Source organism: Megalobrama amblycephala, linkage group LG1, assembly GCF_018812025.1.
Source record: "Megalobrama amblycephala isolate DHTTF-2021 linkage group LG1, ASM1881202v1, whole genome shotgun sequence".
Classification (NCBI taxonomy): domain Eukaryota; kingdom Metazoa; phylum Chordata; class Actinopteri; order Cypriniformes; family Xenocyprididae; genus Megalobrama; species Megalobrama amblycephala.
This window is the reverse complement of record NC_063044.1, coordinates 37,609,718-37,624,173: the sequence shown is the minus strand read 5'-3', so window position 1 is coordinate 37,624,173 and position 14,456 is coordinate 37,609,718. Positions and strand designations below refer to the sequence as shown.

Here is a 14,456-nt window from a genome sequence, read left to right as displayed (position 1 = left end):
ATAAAAACCAAGATGTATCCCAAAGACTGTATTTTGGTATACACTTTCAATAATTACATTTATTAAAAGAGTTTTTATAGATACATTCAGTGGGACAATAAGACTATAGCATTTCACACAAAAAGATGTTGTACAAAAGGCCATCAAATGAGTAGAATTGCACATTTTTTAAAAAAAAAGAAGAAAAATCATAAATAAAAAAGGAAAACATTCAAAGCGGCATTTATATAATTCTGTAAACATCTAAATTCATATTCTTAAGGCCTTCCGAATAACAGCCCATCACAGTCTTTGCTTACTCCCAATAATAGCAGGACTGGAGAGAGAGGAAGTAAATTTGAAAGCCACCCAACATACCTCAGAGTATTTACACAATAATGTTGCATTGATAAAGGAATGAATAATGTCCACAACCATGCATTCTTTGGTTAATACGGTTCAACAGCAAGACACATGACTTAAAGGTGCAGTAAGCGATTTCGGAGAAACACTGTTATTTGAAATTGACACCCAAACAAGCACATCCCTACCCAAAAGAAACATGTCCCTCTCATTGCTCCGCCCCCAATATAATGAACACGCTGTGCAACACCAAAAAATGCAAAAACCGAAAACTCACGCAAGTACATGTGAATCAGCTGTGATTCATCAACTCAACAAGTGATGCAGCCTGGAATTAAACCACACCATGTTCTCCCAAGGTTTTTTTCTCCATTTCTGTCATCGATGGAGTGATGGGTTCTTTGCCACTGTCGCCATTTGGCTTGATTAGTTGGGGACACTTAACCCTTAAAATATTCTGGCTGAGCCCCCAGCGTGATGCTGCGTCCCAATTCGCATACTATCCGTCCTAAATAGTATTCAAAATTAGAATTAGTGTGTCCCAAATCGTAGTATGTTGAAATGAGTATTCCAAAGATACCCGGATGGTCTACTTTCCGGTTAGAATCCAAAGTGCAGATCCGTGTACACTCTAACGGCTATTTGCTCATAACACATTGCGCTGTGGACGAGGATTCGATTAGGACTACAAATACGAATAAAAACTACAAACATGACGGATGTGCGACTTAAGCAGAGCGGTTAAGATAAAGGGGTTTGAGTGATTAATAATCAGTATCTAACCTGACCAAAAGATATTTATTAAATGTTATCCACATTATAATTAATCTGCAACAGCACTGTGAAATTTTATAACGATGCATTTGGTCATTAACTTTTAAATGCATCATTATGCAAACTTGAGGAGAGTTCTCTGCATGAAAGACCCATGACTGGCAGATCAACGTGCGACTACATTTCTCTCCGAAATGGTAGGAAGTTAAATTTGGAGGATTTTAACTGTGACAAGATGATTGACAGGGCAGTTTAAACGGTTACAGGTTGCGTAACTAAGCGACAGAACGTCCGTTAAAGACGCAATTATGACGAGGTAATATGTCCCAAAGCTTGCATACTCTTCTGCTACACACTCAAAAGTATTTACTTTTTCTTTACAAAAACAGTACATACTTTTAGGGCGTAGTATAAGTAGGCGAATTTGGACGCAGGATGATGTTTCCATGGTGACGCATCATTGCTTGTCACGTGACACACCGCAGCCACAATTGCACTGTATGACTGATGATCTGCTTTTATTTCATTTTTCATTTTTTAGTTAAAATATTTACAAATTATAGCATGAAATATATGATATTCTAATTGTCAAATATGTGCAAGTGAATGTGTTTTTCTGTTTAAACATCTTTATAATGATCACGTTAGTTGAGCTATACATGCGATGTTAGTTTGCGCCGCAGTTCAGAGAAGCAGGTCTGTTGGATTTACAACACGCAAATTCATCCACTTCTCCCAAAATACTTGAAAGTAAGTGAGTCGGTGAACTGGGAGAAGAATAGAGTAAACTTTAAAGTTACTTATACTACAATGTGTATCTGATATGAATAAAATGTGTCCTCTAATTATAATGGAAAGGATTGTTATTGCCACTTCCATAGACATCAGTGTGTATTTTACAAACTCTAAATGTATTGTTTTGTTAGTACTCGTGTATTTATATGTCTGAAACCTAAAATAAACATTATGTGGTTGAAAACACTGCATATTTGTGATATGAAAAGCGCTGAGTATGTCCGTCTTTGGCTTGGCGCCAGCAAAAGCAGGCAAGCACATTTGAATTTGGCAGTTGATCACGTGATCATGTGATCGTACACATCAAAGGGTTAAGAATCGGCAATATTTTTGACTTGACTACACTGACACTATTGGATGAGAACTGAACTGAGCTGGACAATGAAATCACTGTTTTCTCCAGACGAACTGAACTCATTTCATAACTTTACACAGTTATTGAACAAAACTGAATCAACACTTAACTGATTTCAAATGAATAATGACTGTCTACTATTGTCTTAGAGCTGGTTTACAGCAGAACTGAATTCTGTTTGCATCATTCTTTTCCTGTTTATCACTGTGACGCTGCTTTGAAACAATCTATATGGTATAAAGTGCTATATAAATAAAGGTGACTTGACAGCAGCATGCAACAACATATCTTGTTTCTGTGAAACAACAAAACCAATGTTACTCATGCATGGAGCAGAAACAAAGCAACCTTGACATCCGTTTTTATATTCAATTATATTCCTCTGACCTTTTCCTTTTTTGGTAAGATCTCAGCCAACTCTCTTTCTCCAAATGTCCCTCTTGCTCACTCTCTCTCCTCCCCCATCATGAGTTTATACGCCCCCTACTGCTGATTGGCTACAAATGTGCTGTGGTGACTGGTCCAATGTGCAAGCACACACTCAGAACAGTATTCTAGTAAATATTCACAAAATAATTGTTTGTCAATTAAAATTTTTCTCAGAAATTACTTACTGCACCTTTAAAGGGCACTTAAGGACAGTAGTCCCACTAGAGGGCATCAACATACTTCCAAGGGGGCCTCAAGATGACTTAAATATTCAAATATTGTTGTGGGGAATTGGGGAGTGGGGGGGGATGGGTGGCTGGAGTCTATATATATATATATATATATATATATATATATATATATATATATATATATATATATATATATATATATATATATAACTAGTTGATAAACACTGTTGCTATTTTTCTCTTGCAGATACACTAAGCACTTTATTTTCCCTATCCATCTGAAATAAATAGCTGTATACTGCTATAGAGTCACTGTTCACCTCTCTAATGACAAGCAGTTCTAAAGGAGGTTTACAGATCCGCGCACTGACTCCGGCACAAACACCGGCAAAGTTTCGGTGGAAAAAGAGGTAATAGTATGTGGGTTTCCTTAAACAGAACTTTTTAAAAAACATCCTCTTTTCTAAAAATATGGCCCAATGACTTGAACACCCTAGTGTGGTCAGGCTCATAGTGATGTGCTGTGGTTACAGGCTGTGAGAACTGCACAGAGAGAGAAAGAGCAGGTCAGGTCAGCGATGGTTGAGCTGAGCGAGCTGCACAGACGGCTGCTGTCTGTATGTCCCCCGGATGTCCTCAAGAGACTCAGCCAGGGATCTGAATGATGGACGCTGCCCAGGGTTGAAGTCCCAGCATTGCTCCATCAGTACGTAAATCTGCAAAAAGGATTCAGGCAATGAAGCTGTGAGCCACAGGTTGTCCAAATACACATGTAAGAATATTGATGCTGAGTTTTTGTTTTTATGATTACCTCACGGGGGCAGTCTCGAGGGCACGGCAGTCTCTCGTTTTTCTCCAGGAGGCTAATAAGTTTAACCACGGTCATCTGACCATGGACCAATCCCATCATCTCAAAGAATTTCTATGGAAAACAAAGTCATATCTATCAGCTTAAGAGATATTGCAAACTTAAAGAGACGCGTATGGCTTTCTTTCTTCTGTGAAACCCAAAATGAGAAATTACGATGAATGTTCACATTTTTCTTTTCCATACAATGAAAGCATATAATTGCAAACGTCCACAGAATGAGATTTGAATGTTACAGTTGAGGGCAAGCAGCGGTGTGTTTACGTTATTGGGGACCCTAAGCAAATCTCCGGGAGGGTGCCCTGGGAGAAAACGCAATCGTGTTCTGTGGGGGGTGGGGGTGTCCTTAGGGTGGTTAATGAAATTAAAGGGATAGTTCACGTGTGAGGTCTGAATGCACTCTGACGCCGGAAGTGATCTCTCGCACTCATTGAAGTACAGGCACAAGAGATCACTTCCAGCATCAGAGTGCATTCAGACCTCACTAACCGGATGCTGAACGCAGTTGGACATAGTGGTGTATTAGAGGTAAACAATGATAGAAATACTGTTCAGTTTCTCGCACAAACCGATCGTTTCGTGTCTTAGGACATCAGTGTGTCGTCACGAGTCGCAGGGTTTAATTTGGATTTGTCTGTGCATGTTTTTTTTTACTCTTATAGATGTAGTTCCCATTGACACGCATTATAAGACTGACAGACGGCAACGGTTGGAGTTAAAAATCATCATTTGTGTTCTACTGAAGAAACAAAGTCACCTACATCTTGGATGCCCTGGGGGTAAGCAGATAAACATCAAATTTTAATTTTTGGGTAACCTATCCTTTTAAGGAACTGGTTTCCTAAAAGGTGCATTCAATAAAATTTTGGTTTGCTGGCTTTTTGTTCCAAATGTCTTGTGCTCTTTACTGACCTCTACTGGCCTGGATGCATGAGGTTTGTTTAATACTTGCCACTGCCTCACACCAGATCTGTTTGTTTGTTATTATTTGTTAGGTTTTATTCCATTTTGTCTTTGTTTTTCTCCATTTTATACTATACACGTCAATAAAATGGAATTTTTTGTGCATTTTGGATGGTTACTGCGGGTTTACAGAGACAGCATTACACCTGTAAGCGGTACAAGAATTCACACATAATCATTCAAAAGTCAGAGGTTTTTTTTCTTTTTTGAAGGAAATAAAAATATTTTTTTTTACTAACTATTTATCAAGAATCTTGAAAATAAGCATCACATTTTCCACAAACATACTAAGCAGCACAACGATTTTCAACATTACTTATAATAATCAGAAATGTTTCTTGAGTAGCAAACCAGCATAATAAATGATTTCTGAAGGACCATGTGACTGACTGGAATAATGATGCTGAAAATTCAGCTTTCATCACAGGAATAAATTACATTTTAAGATATATTAACATAAAACACAGTTATTTAAATTGTAATAATATTTCACAACATTACTGTTTTTACTGTATTTTTGATCAGATAAATGCAGCCTTAGTGAGCAGCAGGGGTGCGCTAGGGGTGGGCTAAGGGGGCTGGAGCCCCGAATGGTTTTCCAAAAGCCCTAAATCTTTCAGGTTTGAGGTTTCTTAACAGTGCTGTCAAAATATAATTTTATCTAAACATATCTCTCTATTAAAATATGTTAAACGGTTCAATACAGCTTTTCTACAGTATCCATCCATACACCTGCAGCACGTTCTCTCTCTTCTCTCTGACAGCGAGTTCACGCACACCACAGTTGAACACAGCCACGCCTCCTGTCACTCATTCAGAGCAGATGCAGGCCTCGAGACTCTCTTTTTGGTCTGGTTGAAGGGTTTTTGTTATGATATAACAACTGATATGACAACTTTACCACATTTGTCAACTAAACATTCATACAGCGTTTCCCATAAATGACCCTGTGCCGCCACTGTTTCATAATGAACCGAGAATTTAAAACATAAATGGTCTCTACGTTGTATTTTGCCAACGAACTAAAATCGAAACCGTGATATGGCTTTGTGCCTTTATAAAACAGCAAACTACAGTGATTAAGTATATATACAGTCTGTCTGTGCTGCGTGTTTTAAAGAGAAGTGCGCACTTTGCTCATGCGATCAGCTGGTGATCAAAATAGGATTTATCTTAGATATTAGTACAAAAGTGTTATAAATTCCCTATACTGTTGTGTAAAGTAACTAATAAAAAGTGTAATTTATTTTAGAGTGCATTTGTTACAATATATGGATATTAGTCATATGAATAATTATATAGGCCTAAAACATTATTATATTACAAGTCAATGCAGTTTTTTTGGGTCAATTTGCACACTGTACATGGGTTGAAGCTCTTAATTTTGAGCTTCCAAAGTGCACCAGATTGATGCATTTAACCTTAAAATGTACAAAATGCCCCCCCGGACCCCGCCAAGAGGAGGTATACCCAACAAAATTTTACAAATTCCATTGGGAAATAATGTACATTTTATGAACTTTACTCAAGAATGCCACAACAAAGCTCCTTTCATATCAGTAAAGCTGTTAACAGAAAATTAAAATGTCATTGGACAAATATAGATTTGGGCTAAGCCCCGAATGTTTACAATGTCTGGCTCCGCCCCTGGTGAGAAGAAGAGACTTTTTACAAAAACGATAAAAAAATAAATAAAAAAAATCTCACAGATCACAAACTTTTGAACAGCAGTGTATTTGACAACTGTGCCATTCATTTCTTTATGTGTAAAAATAAACATTACGGAGTGCACTTTTAGCATAAACATTACAAGTCAAAGCAAAAAAAGGTCATAAAACCGAGACATACCGAAGGGGGGCTTTGGCGATGGTTGCAGTGGGTCAGAATCTCATAGAGGGTCACAGCAAAGGACCAAACATCAGAAGCAAAGGAAAACTTGCTCTCCTTCAGGCACTCGATGGCATACCTAAAAAGCCAAGAAATAAAATGTTTTGGAATAACTGCTCTGTCTGTTTTAAGCCCAGAGATGAAATACATTTTTTTAAAGATGAACAAGTCCAGAGATCAACGTAAAGTTACCATTAACATTTTTTTCTTATTCAATTATTTTATTTTGTGTGGAATCATTCGATTATTCACAAAATGTTTTTTGTGTCGATCGATATCAAACATACTTATGCTTTCACTGAGTGACACCACATTATGTCTAATGACATCCATGAATCCATTAACAGACCATGTTTTATTGATAAAAGCCTTCTCCAGGATGTTATCATCATTAGAGAACATTATCCATCTCCCCAAACCTCCTGCTATTACAGCTTACCAAAATACAGGACTGTCTCCGTCCTCACGAACACGATAGTAGATCTCCCCTTCGGGAATGTACTTTGTCAAGCCAAAGTCACCGATCTTAACCACACCTTCATTCTCCACCAATACATTCCGTGCAGCCAAATCCCGGTGGACATACCGCTTGGAGTGCAGATAGTCCATTCCCTAGATTGGATAACATGGGACAAATCAGAAGAGTAAGGACTATTGGTTTTACTTTATTAGCTTCAATATGACTTTAATGGGTCTGAATTCCTCACCATACAGATCTGCTGTGCAAACAGGAGACTTTGTGCGATTCCCAACCGATGTTTAGGCAGGTACTCTCTAAGGCTTCCAAGTGGAAGATACTCCATGATTAATTGAACCACCTGTCCACCTAAAACAAAATACCACATATAGTACACCATGAGTTTTGCCATCACATTTTGCATGAGTAGATGAAATATTTCCACGGTTTGCTGCTTGCTATTTTTAGACAGAGTCAGGCGATATTTATAAATAAGGTGGAGTTGTTATTCAAGAGAGAATTTTATTAGAAAAAAAAAAAAAAAAAACTAGATACGCCTCCGAGTGCAACATTTAAATTTGAGTCAGTTTTCCTAGAATTTGAAGCATGTTTATCTTCTAAAACACTAATAAACATGAAAGCCACGAAACACAACTTTATTTCATGAGGTCTTTAAGCTAGTGGCTACACGCCAGCTAACAGGAAACTGTAAGGTGAGTGCCAAGCTATCTAGACTCAGAGAGGGCTACTCTCTGAGAAAACAAAATTGGCTGAGAACTGAAAATTGGCATTTGAACTCTCTCTTCAACATTAGCATCCTCATCGGAGACACATTCCCACTAAGTCGATCACAGATACATTTAGCTGACATTAATAAATTGTTACAATTGAGTTTATTCTGAAATTATTAAAGGTGCAATAGGTGATTCTCTACAGAAGCATTTTTGTTATGCTGGTTTGAAAGTCTCCTCATATCTTGATAGCAATCACTACGCTAAGCGGTCTAAATGTATTTTTATAAATATATATCATCTGTGGAAGGTGTAGGACCATAAAATGATCATTCAATCATTGCATTTGGTCCGAATGAAATTATATCACGTTCCGTCAGTCATGTGTTTTGCATACCACTGCGCAGCCTGTTCACGCAGGCATCATACGTCATTAGCACGTTCAGGCAAACAGTTGTTTACGTTCGTTATTGTAGTACTGTTACTCACTGTACTGTAAAGTTTTCTCACCAGTGAATGACACATGTTGTAATCCAATAACATTGTCTCGGGTCATCTCGCTTCTGGTCTGTGCGCGTTCATGTGTTTTGGAGGAGGCATGGCTTTGGATGGCGATTTGCAAGAAGGGTGGGATTGTATGCTTTTAATGCTAGCAGGCTAAAGTTAGCATTTCCCAGATCACCTATTGCACCTTTAACTCTAGTAGATTACGTAAAGTCCATATCACCACAAATCTATGATCAGGTTAGTAACAGACTAAAATCCAGCTTAGGTGGAGCATTGGGGCACGCAACTGATGTTTTAGCGCTCCAACTAAGAAACTGGCATTAGTCATGTGTACTTAGAATATAGAGGCTAATAATGGAATTTCCTTTTAGAACAACAGTGTTGTTAGACCTAAATAAGTTGAGTTTCAGTACACTAATATTATTCTAGCTAAGTGGAAACCGTGGCATGATTATATAAAGTTAGCATCAGAGGAAGTTCAGTCGGTCAGCTTATTTCTATGGGAATGGTCATGACCTCTGGTTAGATATAGCCTTACTTTAATTAAGCGTGTACAGATCTATGGGGACTAAATAGCATATCTTTAGAAAGAAGCTTGCATGTTGTGGCATCTAAAGGTATTATCAATAGCCTCTGTCTAATGACCAAGACTGACGAGTTTGTGATCATGAGATTCGTATATCCGGCCGGTGCAAAAGTAGGAAAAAAGGAAACGTTTTTTGTGTAATGTTTTCAAAACTTTACTGCCTAACACTTCAAAATGTTCAGAGAACGTACAAAAGTTACGTTTACATGTTTCCAAATGATAAAATGAAAGGTACACTATGTAACTTAATTTTGTTCAAAATGAACAAAATTTAAATATGAATCAATACATCATCGATCCTTCAAAATGTGTTTTTGTCCAACCCTGATTCACCATGTTTAGCCTATTATACGTGTTTATATTTTAGACGGGACGGGGTGGTTTTCACAGAAATTGCGTACATGCTTCACCCATCCGTGTATGTCTCATCATATCTGTAAATAGAGAAAAGTTGCTCCAGCTAGTTTGACGCCTGTATGGTGTGGGAGTGAAAGGTTAGAAAGGTTGACATGGTGCAGCTAAATCTCGAACCTCCGGGGAATCACCAGTTCTAAACAAACGCAAAACAAAGGAGAGTCTGTTGGCAAAAAAAAATAAAAAATGCAACAGAGCTCGTAATAAAACAAGAATCAACATTAGCTTGGTTTTTGGGAGATGGTGAAAACTGGGGGATTTGAAATGTGAAAGCAATGCAGAGATGATGTTTTTATTACTCAACAAATGAGTAAGGTATTTTATTGCCATAGCTGTGCTGGAAATTATTTTCAAGAAAGTACCATGTCTGTTGATGGGTAAAGCTACAGTAACGTCTTCAGCTAGTCAGCTAGAAATCATTTCCATCTAAACTGGTTACATCTCTTAAGCCTAGTAGTGAATGTTTTATGAGCAGTAGGATAACCATATTCATCCACACAGTCACGCAGAGCCAAAGCACAACCAAAACAATGTTCTTCCGCAAAATGAACGCAGTTCTGTTTTTTAACTGCTAGAGGGCTAAAAGTTACATAGTGTACCTTTAATGTTTTCTCTAATGTTCGCATTACCAACAAAAAAAAAAGTTTTAAAAACTGGACATTTTAAAATTCAAAACTTATTGGGAACATTAGCGGTTAACAGTTTTGCTCACCCAGTTCAGTACAACACCCCTTGTATTTGACGATATTGTTGTGGTACAGTGATTTTAGTATTTCGATCTCCTTCATCCAGGAATCATGGAGGTTACTTCCACTCTCTTGTTTCAAGGCCTTCACTGCCACATATTCTCCTGTTCCATCATTGCCAGGGTCATAGACGTACAGCATCACCTTTCCAAAATGTCCCTGTAGGCAGGTCACACAGTATCATATGAAACTGACATACTGTATGACGGTAATACCTGAACACAGTCTTGAGCAGAAACCGTAAAAACTGACCTCTCCCAGATCCCTGATCTTCTTTAGGTAACGTTTGTAAAAGATGCTGGGGTCTCTGTCTGGAAGTGACTCGCATTCGGATGAAATGTCTGGATCTTTTGAAGAAGACAATAACAATTTCTTAAGTCACAAGCAAAATATTTTTAGAAAATTTAACTTGATATTTTACTATGTAAATACAATGAAACATGAATATAGTAATCATTCAGTACCATGGTATCACCTAGGGATGAATCAACATCTAAATGTTGGTCATTATGATATTTGTTATGGTTGATGATAACCAATATAATGGCCAACAATATAAATTGATATTAAAAAAATAAAATAAAAATCAGTGCAAGATTAAATTTTCATGCTTCAATACATCAAAATGTTAATGCATGATAAATGATATGACAAATAATTGTTTAGTACTTTTGTAACATGGGATTATTATATTTTTAATCAGAAAAAAAAAGACATGCTTCCAATATCAGCTAATACTAATACAGATTATGTGAAAAATACTAATAACGGCCGATAACAGTGATGATTTTTGGTTTAAACCAAATATTTTGGACACACTGGGTTGAAAACCAGCTAATTTTAACTGATCTTTTATTTGGAATAACTACAAAAATTCTATTACTATTTTAATATATTTCTTACTGATTAAACATTACACTTATTCTTCTTTTAATTAACATTACTATAATAACAACATCTAGGCTCCAACAACTTAAAAAAAATATTTTTATAAATATTATAAAATTGTATGAATGAGACAATGTTAAATGAAACAAAAAAACAAAGATATACATTTTTTTGAAAAACACTATTATGATGAACAGAGAAAGAATGTCTAGCAGTGATCTTAAAAGATCTCATTTTTCTCCCTAATAGAAGCACATTTCAACACCAAAAAAGGATGTTTTGCATTTCTGAAGGACTGGTGATAGGCTATTTATTAATAGCAGCAGCTTCTCTATCTACTCAAATGAGAAATGGTTTCTCATGCATTTGATGAGATGTTGCATTAAATAGTCGCACAGCTTCCATGCAAACACAGGAAATTGCTTGAAATTGCTTTTTGATGCACTAATAAGAGACTGAGAGCGAATGCTTCCGGGCAAATTTTATGAACTACTAGGAAACATAAATGCTAGCTGAATTTGCAATCACATGTCAGTTTTGACCTCAATTGTCTTCCATTTTGACTTCCATCGTCTTAAGCAAGTTTGACAGATACTCATCTTGCATCCCTAGTATTACCCAAAATGTAAATTCTGTCATTGTTTGCTCACCCTCATGACAAACCTGTATGACTTTCTTCCTTCTGTGGAACACAAGAAGAACAATGCACCTTATTGACTTTCATAGTATGAACAAAAGAAAAAAAAACACCACCACCAGACTATTTTTTTCAAAATATCTTCTTTTGTGTTTTGGAATGACATGAGGATGAGCAAATGATGACCGAATTTTCATTTTTGGTTGAACTATCCAACACCATCTAGCCGCTTTTCCACCGTTGGGCTGAACGGTTCTAAGAACGGTAAAGAACGGTTTCAGCAATAGTCTCGGCCCGAAATTCTCAGCATGGTTAGCTGGTAGAGTGCGTGTAGTGACGTCGCAACTCAGGATTGGTGACTTGTCCGTTGCCTGGCTACCAGTTTCTCTGTAGCTGGCCAAGTGCGCTATTTGAGCGAAGTAAACACAAGTTAATAATAGAAATATTCGATCATCATCCATAACGCGCTCGCTATTTACATCTCATACCATCTGTAAACTCTTGCACTACCAAGGCAACGACTGACGCATTTGTATTAAATTCAAAAGTGCTCTGTTATCAGACACACAGTGGAAAAATCAAACCATATCCATAGAGGCTGGGCCGGATCAGCACGGATTGGATCGGTTAATCAACGAGAACAGTTTGGCCCGACAGTGGAAAACTGGCTTTAGTACCATGGTACTGATAATACAATAAAACAACAACAACAACACAACATGCATGATTTGACTGCATTAAAAAGCTCACTTTTAATCTGAATCTCTGTTAGCTCTCTCAGAATGGTCCGGAATGATGGCCGTCCGGCAGGGTCGTAGGTCAGACACATGCTGATAAAGGTGGCCAGCTCTTGAGATGATGGCACCGCCAGACGACTTTGCGTCTCATAGAATCGCTCTTTCTGTAGACGGAGGAGAGTTTGTAAGAAAACAGTGAGAGTGTGCAGTGTCAGGTACACAGCAGGAGGAAGCCGTACCTCAGGCAGTGTGCTGCCACTGATAGGAAGATCTCCGTTGTTGCAGATTTCCAGCAGAGTTGCTCCAAAGCTCCACTGGTCGGCAGCGCTTCCTATACGGGCCCCATCGGCGATACACTCCGGAGCGATCCACGGGATTCTCTCCACACGCTCTTCACATAAAACACAAACACAGATTTTTACATTTTTTGGAGTAAATCTGAATGGTTCTTTCATCTGCAAACCCTGCCATTATGATCTTACACTTGGGTCGTTCGGAACACAAGGGTACGACGCTAAAATACAGGTCTAAAACCTTTTGAGCTTGCCCACTTTCGATCACTTCCAGAGGTAGTCAAAAAAGCATTAGCCTGGATTGCTTGCGTAGTATAAACGCTCATGTGGTTGAATGTGTTCAAACAACCACAAAAGACCGCCAACTCTTCGCATACTGACCTAATGCGTAACATTATGCCAGATGGGATTTAAACTTTGTTGGCTGAAGACCCAAATTTAGTTTAAAGATGAAAAATGTACCAAGCACAATGTTCTCTCACCATTCCTGATTTCAAACATGCACAGCGTTCAGCATGGTTTGTGGATATCAGAGCAGAAACGAAAATTGATGCTCTCCGTGTTTCCATCGTCTTCATGCGTGTTCATGTAAACTTCATGAGCTTATTTCCTCTATTAGATCAAAAGATATGAAAAAGCCCATACATTTACATCATAGACCCCCCAGCGAAGAAATCAGGACAGAAGTGGTCGAAATTGGACAAAACACATCTTAATACCAGGTGTAAACAGGGCCTTAGTGTGTCCTGAGTGACTTTTAGTGTGTTGCTAATTCATTGTGTGGGTGTATCACAAACGGTGCGCTGAAGTTTAACACTTCTGTCACTGTTTCTGTCACTGTTCATTCTGGACAGCTGCTTCAGTGCTGTTAATATGATCATCCTGACATTAAAAAAATGTGCTAGACTAAAGGAAGTGAGCATCACCATTAGGAAGTGGTTGGTTTGTAGCTTCCTGTTCTATCAACCCTGAGAGAATCTGATGAAGTAAACAGTAGTGACAAGCAGAGTGAAGTAACTAGAGAAATGACACAGATAGAGAGGGACAGGATGTACTCAACTCGATGTACATTATGTGCGAATAACAACACAGTTCTCGGTTACCTCCACGAGACAGAGCCGACAGAGAAATGCCTGGGTCACTGAGCTTCACAAAAGGGGATGAGCCCTCCTCCAAACCCTTCTTGACCACGAGAATATTCTTTCCACAGACATTTCCATGGACCAAGCGCTTTGTCTCCTGTGAAGAACAAGGTGATGGGTCAATCTCACAAAATAAAAAAAATACACAAAATATACACAAAAAAAATATACAAAAAATATATACAGTGCACAGCATAAATGAGTACACCCCCTCTGAAACTTCTCAAAGTCAGCAATTACTCAGTTACTTAGAAGACATGTTAGAGTTCTCTAGAAATATAATGTTCCAGCAAGTTTACCAAAGAAGCAGGTCAAAATTATTCAGGAAAATAAAATTTTCTTATCAAGGTGATAAAATGTTGTGTAGCAAAAATGAGTACAGTCCTAAAAGTTACTAAATAAAATGAAATAAAAATTTTCTGGTGTAAGTTTAAGGCAATGTTTAATCAATAGGTAAATATGTTTAACCGCACATTTAAAGAGTAGTAATTTCTTGATAATTAAAAGTGTTATATAGCCACTGAATCATTCTCAGACTTCATGCTGACAACAATGGAACCACTTGAGAGAGAATCGTCAGGAGACTTATTTCTTAGCACAAAAGAGGACAGTGGTATTACAGAGGATTACCAAATCATTGTTTTAAGTGTGAAAATATAGCAAAAGTAACACAGACATTCAAAAACAATGGACTTGTGACAAGGCCCCTGAAAT

The 14,456-nt window shown here is 37.7% G+C and overlaps 1 protein-coding gene across 1 annotated transcript in view; it reads right to left on the bottom strand.

Annotated features, from left to right (window-relative positions):
- Window positions 1–2,050: 2,050 nt before the first annotated feature.
- Window positions 2,051–14,456, bottom strand: part of tyk2 (tyrosine kinase 2) — a 31,009-nt gene continuing 18,603 nt past the window's right edge. Inside the window, exons 15-24 of the mRNA XM_048191212.1 lie at window positions 13,704–13,839; window positions 12,547–12,698; window positions 12,321–12,471; window positions 10,298–10,392; window positions 10,012–10,204; window positions 7,312–7,430; window positions 7,044–7,216; window positions 6,566–6,683; window positions 3,698–3,808; window positions 2,051–3,602 (exon numbers count right to left, since the gene is read on the bottom strand). Coding sequence (XP_048047169.1) covers window positions 3,459–3,602; window positions 3,698–3,808; window positions 6,566–6,683; window positions 7,044–7,216; window positions 7,312–7,430; window positions 10,012–10,204; window positions 10,298–10,392; window positions 12,321–12,471; window positions 12,547–12,698; window positions 13,704–13,839 — 1,392 coding nt within the window. The 3' untranslated portion in view covers window positions 2,051–3,458. The remainder of the gene's footprint in view (window positions 3,603–3,697; window positions 3,809–6,565; window positions 6,684–7,043; window positions 7,217–7,311; window positions 7,431–10,011; window positions 10,205–10,297; window positions 10,393–12,320; window positions 12,472–12,546; window positions 12,699–13,703; window positions 13,840–14,456) is intronic.